At 44.1% G+C, this 7,137-nt stretch overlaps 1 protein-coding gene across 4 annotated transcripts in view; it reads left to right on the forward strand.

Annotated features, from left to right (window-relative positions):
* LYAR (Ly1 antibody reactive) overlaps window positions 1-7,137 on the forward strand; it is a 20,158-nt gene that overhangs the window by 4,076 nt on the left and 8,945 nt on the right. For 2 of the 4 annotated variants that reach the window (XM_023520201.1, XM_023520202.1), the window contains 4 exons: window positions 2,250-2,424; window positions 3,878-3,992; window positions 6,276-6,383; window positions 6,493-6,576. In XM_023520201.1, coding sequence (XP_023375969.1) covers window positions 2,303-2,424; window positions 3,878-3,992; window positions 6,276-6,383; window positions 6,493-6,576 — 429 coding nt within the window. In that variant the 5' untranslated portion in view covers window positions 2,250-2,302. Of the gene's footprint in view, window positions 1-96; window positions 390-2,249; window positions 2,425-3,877; window positions 3,993-6,275; window positions 6,384-6,492; window positions 6,577-7,137 lie in introns of those variants that run through there. The other 2 variants (XM_011374662.2, XM_023520200.1) reach the window with 2 other exon arrangements.

Here is a 7,137-nt window from a genome sequence, read left to right on the forward strand (position 1 = left end):
TGCAAGCTGCCCATTCTGCCTGTAAAAACAACAGAAAACTGACATTTCTAAATGAACATTTGCCATAAAAGACTGAACGAAAGTGGGCGGAGAGGTATTTTTCCGATAGTCGTGTGACCAGATCCTAAACCTCTGCTGAGCTGCTGTTCACCTGTGTGTGGCTAACCCCTGGACGGATGACATGTTTTGCCTGCTTATTCCCAGCATCGTTTTTGTCAACCGCACAGGCTTCTTTTGGTCCATATGTTTTGTTCCTACCTGTCTTTTCCAGGCCTTTAATTCCTGACCTTCCGTGACGGACCAAGTCTCCCAGTTGGATCCCAGAGCTTGCCGAACCCTCCATCCCCTCTCCCCTCAATCAAGAAACCGGATAGACCTCAACGAGGAAGGTCAGAAAGCCCCAGGTTAACTTCGAGGGGAGTTGTCTCTGTTGACTCCGACGGTGAAAAGACTTAGACATTTTCCAGCAGGTCATTTGGCTAATCGTAGCTGCGTCTATCTTGTGTACATGATGGCCATGGCCGTCCATTTCTTGGTGATTAGTTAATGGTTTGCTCTTCTTACACCGAAGCGCCACTCCAGACTGTTTATTTGATAATGTGGTGTTGGCTCTTGTTCCGGCCTTTGTTTTCCCCTGAGAGGCAGGGTGGCCACTGTCCTCGCTGCCTGTCATTAATTTGAGCATCCATCTGCCATGTGCAGCACGCTAAGCTTGGAGCTGGCATCACATGGACGGTCCGTGTGATGCCAGCTCCCCAGAGCTCGCAACTATTTCACACATCTTCACGATAACAGATAAGATGCTCATGGTTGCTGCACATCACAGCACGAATAGTCCTGTTTGTTTGCCTCTGAATTCGGCGCGAGGCTGTGGTTGACCCCGTGCCCTCCCTTGCTAACTGACCCTGATGGCAAGCCGAGGAGGGGGACTCGGGGCCAGGGTCCTGCGTTTGCACGTAGCGTATCAGGCAAGCTGACGTCTAGCAGTGACCCGCAGCAGGCCCCCCATGAAAGGTCAGCTGGGCCTTTGTGAACCCTGGAGTCATGGCATATTTCCATCCAAGGCTGAGTGGGCAGGAGCAGCCCTGGTCCTTGCTTAGGTGTGGCCGCTCCCTCGGTGACCGGGAGCGTGGCGGTGAGGACAGGCTGATTTCATGCCTGCGAACTCTCTGCGGACGGAGAGTCACTCATTCGTGTTGAAGGGTTTCTGGATGAAGTCTTGTCCTGAAGCAGACTGCATCGGTTTGCTTGATCCTTTCCTGCATTTTCATAGCGAGGAAGGAAGTGCTGGGCGAAACAGCGCTCACGGTTTTGCTGCGAAACTTATTTATAATGTAAAACAACAGTACTCTTTAAAGATTCAGTGATTAAAAATTACGTAAGCATGGAAAGTTACATGACTTCTGTCACACTTTTAGACGAGTTCGTGTTTTCTTGAGCACAGTAGCCGCTCCGTGGATGTTTACGTGGTGGTTATGGGTCCGTGCGTAACGTCAGCTCAGTGCCGGGGACAGCGGGGTCTGTGAACGCCCTCCAGTAACGCAGCGCCCAGCAGCTGGGACAGCTGCAGGTGGTTCCATTTTTTATCGATTCGCCAAGAAGCCCTGTGAAGGAGACCCCTCCCCCACTCGCCGTCCGCCAAGAGCGAAGGTGCATCCTCAGATTTTAACACTGAGGATACAGAGTCATACCTATAGGAATACTTTTCGTGCTTACAGAAGTTGTTTATAGGCCTTTTCTCCACTTGCTAAACCTTGCTGTCTCACCTTGTTACGCTCGCTCTCACTGTATTTGGGGACCTAAGGGTGGATGAGAGAGAGGGAGATCAGGAAAGGTAAGATATTTCACTTAATGCCCCCAAAACTCTTCATCTCTAGAGCCAGCCTGCCAAGTTTAAGTCCCGGTTCAGCTGCTGCGTGACCCCGGGCAAGGTCCTTGCTCGCTCTGTTGTCATGGTGAGCGACAGTCTTTCCCTCAGGGCTGCTCTGAGGAGTAAGTCAGTCAGTGTGCGTGAAGCTGTCAGAGGGGCAGCACGTGCTGAGCTCGTCAGCCTTTAGTGTCAATTGTAATTAACGATGTTGCCCACTTGGTGGTAGACTTGTATGTAGATTGCTAATCAACTTCGATTTTGTTTGTAGTTATCTTCATGTGAATGATGGTTGCGACGTTAGCTGTGTGATCGTTAATTTGGAATTAAAGTTTCAGATTACAATGATTATCTGTTTTTCCTTTTGTTGTTGTTCTTTTAGGACAAGACTTAAAACCTATCTTGGATAGAGAATATTTAATCATTTAGCTAAAAATGGTATTTTTTACATGCAATGCATGTGGTGAATCAGTGAAGAAAATACAAGTGGAAAAGCACGTGGCTCTTTGCAGAGGCTGCGAATGCCTCTCCTGCATTGACTGCGGTACAGATTTCTGGTACGTTCTACATACTCACGTCGGTCCATCGTAAAGGTCCAGCCAGTTTTAGACGCCCTGTTTCCACAAAGCTTTAAAAAATAGAGGCAAATTTGCAGAAAACAGTTATGAAGAAAATAAAAAGGGGTTTACAAGACCATTTGCTTTGTGCGGATGAGTTACAAAGAGACTAAAGGAAGGGAGCTGTGCAGCCAGAGCGTCTGCTCAGTCAGCGGCACTTGCTGTCATCTCGTCACCGTTACCAGAGTGACCACGATGCACTTGGGTGTCAGGGGTGTGGTGTGCTGATCCCACTGACGGATGGACTTATAGACCAGAAAACGAATTTGCTGATGCACAGGGAGGGGCTGTCCCATAGAAGAGACCAGGTCCTCCCCGGAAAGTCAGAGGCAACGGTGGGAGCGAGGCTCCTGCCCGGCACCCCAGTGCGGCACCCCAGTGCGGCAGGCCCTCCCGGGAGGGGCAGCGCGGTCCCGGCTGCCCGCTGCGTCTTCAGGAGGCTCGTTGGTAGATGGCTGACTTCCCTTCAGCTTCAGAGGTCCCAGTAAGAAGGCAGCTTTGGTGCATCTGCCCAGTGTCCTCTGTGGTGTTTGGCGTTTGGATATTTGCTAACAGTCCATTTTAATTTCATTCTAGAGCAGTGATATTAAAAAAAAAATTTTTTTTGGAAACTGCTAAAGTTTTGTTCATACCCAATCCTAGGAGGAAGCGTAACATATAAAACAGGTGAAAATTGGGTTGTTTCTCATTAGGGGACTTTGCCTCTTACCTTGTGCCACACATTTTCCCAAGGACCCTATACAGCTTTGAAAAGATCGTGTGAGACAGAATCAAGTTTTCTTTCTTTCCAAGACTCTGAGATCAAGAACTTTTTAGTGACCTGATACCACATTTTTAAAAAATTATTTTTATGGAGGTATAATTGACATGAAACATATTAGTTTCAGGTATATAGCATAACGAATATTTATATATGTGGCAAAATGATCCCCACAGTAAGACTAGTTAACATCCATCCCCATATGTAGTTACAAAAAATTTTTTTTCTTGTGATGAAGACTTTTATTATTTACTGTCTTAACCAGTTTCAAATACATAATACAGTAATAACTATAGTCACCATGCTGTACATTTCATCCCCATGAAGTTTTAATTATATATTGAAGACAAATTTTTTTTCATTCTGTATATATTCACTTACGACTAAAAAAAATGCTGCCTATCAGTTGGGTTTAAGGCATCTGTACTAACTGGGTGGAAAGTTTGGTGGTGGGTTTTATATTGAACAGTTTGGAGGAGGGAAAATGTTCCAACCAGAAAGTTACGAGCACAGTAGGTAAAACAGGTGGGGTGCCCGTGCAGCGTGGCCTGCAGAAGGTGGGGGCGGCATGCTAACGTTAGAGCCTCCAGGATGAGAGTCAACCTAACGGCGGAACCTTTTATCTCTTGAAAGGGGTGACGACTATAAAAACCATGTGAAATGCATAAGTGAAGATCAGAAGTATGGTGGCAAAGGCTACGAAGGTAAAACCCACAAAGGCGATATAAAACAGCAGGCGTGGGTTCAGGTAAGGCCTTTCTAATTCATTTAGTAGCTTTAGCTGACATCTTCCATCTTCTTTGGAAGCTGAAGAAACTAAAAAAATGCATCATCCATGCAGACAAGACCCAGAAACATCATGTCTTCAGATAGACTGAGACTGAGCAACTAAACCTTGAGAAGGAGTTCTTTCTCTGTGAATGTGATTAGTGTATTTTGTCTATAATCTATTTTATGTTTTGAAGATTTCTTGCACAAATATTTTAGAATTCTCACTTGCTTTTTCTTGGCTATGAAGCTTTCTCATCTGTATCTGCTTCTAGTAATAATACAGCTTTTGTAACTCAAACCATGTTAATCTGTCATGTCTGTTTGGTCATCAGAATTGGGCAAAATAAAGACATTTTAATAAATGTGAAGAATTTTCTACCAAACTAAAATGAAAACATGCACAGTAAAAATGGCAAAGCAATGAAATCCCTAATTCCCTGAAAGGTGTAACTTCCAGAATTTGGTCACCATTTACAGAATAGATGGCAGGAGGAAGGATTCAGAAAGGAAGGCAGGAAAATGAAAAGACAGATATTATCTATGTGGAAAGTCTGTTTTCCTAGAAACCAAATAAATAACAGTTACCCCCTCTAGGATAGAGCGTAAATGTGAATTTTCTGATGTCGCCTAGCTCACTGAGTGACAGGCTCTTCGGAGGGAGAGGCTTCTGTTCAGAGGACTGACAAAGTTTGCCCAGTGCATATGGAGAAGCTAGTGAAACCCCTTAACTAAGATATTTATTTAGGCTGGCGACCATCAAGCCACACTTGGGCACTGTATCTGTAATCCTCCCAAGACATAGGACATTCCTAGGCCCCCAGCTTGAGGAACCCATGTGCACAAGCTCCCTCTCCATTGTCCTCACGTCGTAAATGAAATCTCCAAAGCAGGGGTCAGCAAACTATGGCCGTGAGTCCACCACCTCTTTGTAAATGAAATTTCATTGGACTACAGCCCTGCCCATTTGTTTACGTGTTGTCTGTGGCTGCATTAGCACTATAAGCATGGCACTGGGTAGTTAGGACAGAAACTGGATGGTCTGCAAAGCCTAAAATCTTTACTGTTGGGTCCTCTACAGAGAAGGGCTCACTGGTGACCATCTTTTTTTGTGTATTTTCCCCTAACTTTAGTAATTACCATTTCTTCCCTCACCATGATTGCTATAAGCATTTTCTTTAGGTACTAATTTTCATCTCTGTCCTGTTCTTGCTATTTCAGATTTATTTATTAGATCTTGATGCATTTGTCTCAATTTATTTTCTAGTCTATGTATGCTTTTTGTCTGATTCTTTGGATCACTTTTGGTTTGTTTATATTCTTTTCTAGTTTTCAAAAATTGCGGTAAATTATACATGACATAAAGTTGACCATTTTAACCATTTTTAAGTCTCCAATTAAGAACATTCACCATTTGTTGAAAAACTGTCCTTTCCCAATTGAATGATACTGACATCCTTGTCAAAAAGCCTTTGATCATCCTCGTGAAGGTTTATTTCAGGGCACCCTATTCCCTCGGTCCACACGTCTGTCTTTATGCCAGTTCCAGACTGTTTTGATTACTCTAGCTTTGTAGTAAACTTTGGAATCAAAGTGTGAGACCTCCACTTTGTTCTTCTGCTTCAAGGTTGTTTTGGCTACTTGGGGTCCCCGGAGAATCCATGTGAGTGAATATTAAGTTAGAGTCTTCTATTTTCCAGAAGGGATTGCATTTGAATCTGTAGGTCACTTGGGTAGTTTTGGACATCTTAAGTCTTCCAGTCCTTGGACATTTCCATTTACTTGTGTCTTCTTTAATTTCTTTCAGCAATTATTTTGTTCTTTTAAGTAGATAAGTCTTTCATGAATTACTTGTTTAAGTTTATGCCTAAATAACTCATTCTTTTTGATGCTATTGGAATTGTTTTCAGGCTGTTAGTTGGTAGAAATACAACTTGCTTTTTCAGGGTTGCTTTCGTATTCTGCAACTCTGCTGAATTTATTGGTTCCAAAAGTTCTTTTTGTGAACTCCTCAGGGTATTCTGCATATACGACCAGACTGGCTATGAACAGAGAGTTTCACTTCTTTTTTTTTTAACTTGGATGCCTTTTATTTATTTTTCTTGCCTGATTGCTCCAGCTAGGCCTTCCAGTACCGTGTCGAATTTGTCAGCACAGACATTAATAGAAAATCTCTACTTGAAAGGTGAACCCTGTAGCCGTGGCTACATGAAACTCATGTGTCAGGTGTTCACTGCTTTTGTTTTATCTTCCTTTTTTGTAGAAAGTTAATGAATTAATAAAAAGACCCAACGTCAGCCCCAAAGTGAAGGAACTTTTAGAGCAAATTAGTGGTTTTGACAACATTCCCAGGAAAAGGGCGAAATTTCAGGTATGTATTTGATAATGACTTCTCTGGCTGCAGGGCTATGAGCCCATCAGACACTTCGTGTGTGCCTGTCAGATGGAAAAGTGTGTTTTTTCTTTTTCGTTTCTTGTAGAATTGGATGAAGAACAGTTTAAAAATTCATAACGAATCCATTCTGGAGCAGGTGTGGAATATCTTTTCTGAAGCTTCCAGCAGCGTAAGTCAGATTTAATTTTAGATTTGCGGTATGGCAAAAACGATTAGTGATAACGTAATGGGAATGTCTTGTTTTCAGAGTTCAAAACAGCCTTCTTTTCCATAGAGCCTCTTGGGCCTTCATTTGTGGAAAAGAATAAACTGAACGTGCTGTGGGGAAGAGTTCCTTCTTGTGCCGAGACGCCGTTGGTCACGGTACCAGCGGACGTGGCCTGTCGGCTCAGGAGTCGGGCCGCGGGAGGTGTTGGCAAGGAGCTTTGGGGGTCTGGCAGACCTGGGCTGAACCTCTGCTCTCTGCCAAGTGTTTGACCTTGGGCGCGTTGTTTAACCTCTCAGCCTTAGCTTCCTTTTCTTTAAAAAGTGTGTCATTGTATTTAGTCATCTATTCAGTGCTTAGTGAGTGCCTGATCTGTGCCAGGCTGTGAGCGGAAATATCAAATACCTCAGGTGGCGATAGTGCCATGATGGAAAGTAGGCAGGGTGGGGGCGCAGAGTGACTAGGTGCTCTTTTAGGTCACGAAGGCCCCTCGATGTTAGAAGAGGCTGCAAAAGCTCCTGCCTC

Source organism: Pteropus vampyrus, unplaced genomic scaffold, assembly GCF_000151845.1.
Source record: "Pteropus vampyrus isolate Shadow unplaced genomic scaffold, Pvam_2.0 Scaffold252, whole genome shotgun sequence".
Taxonomy (NCBI): domain Eukaryota; kingdom Metazoa; phylum Chordata; class Mammalia; order Chiroptera; family Pteropodidae; genus Pteropus; species Pteropus vampyrus.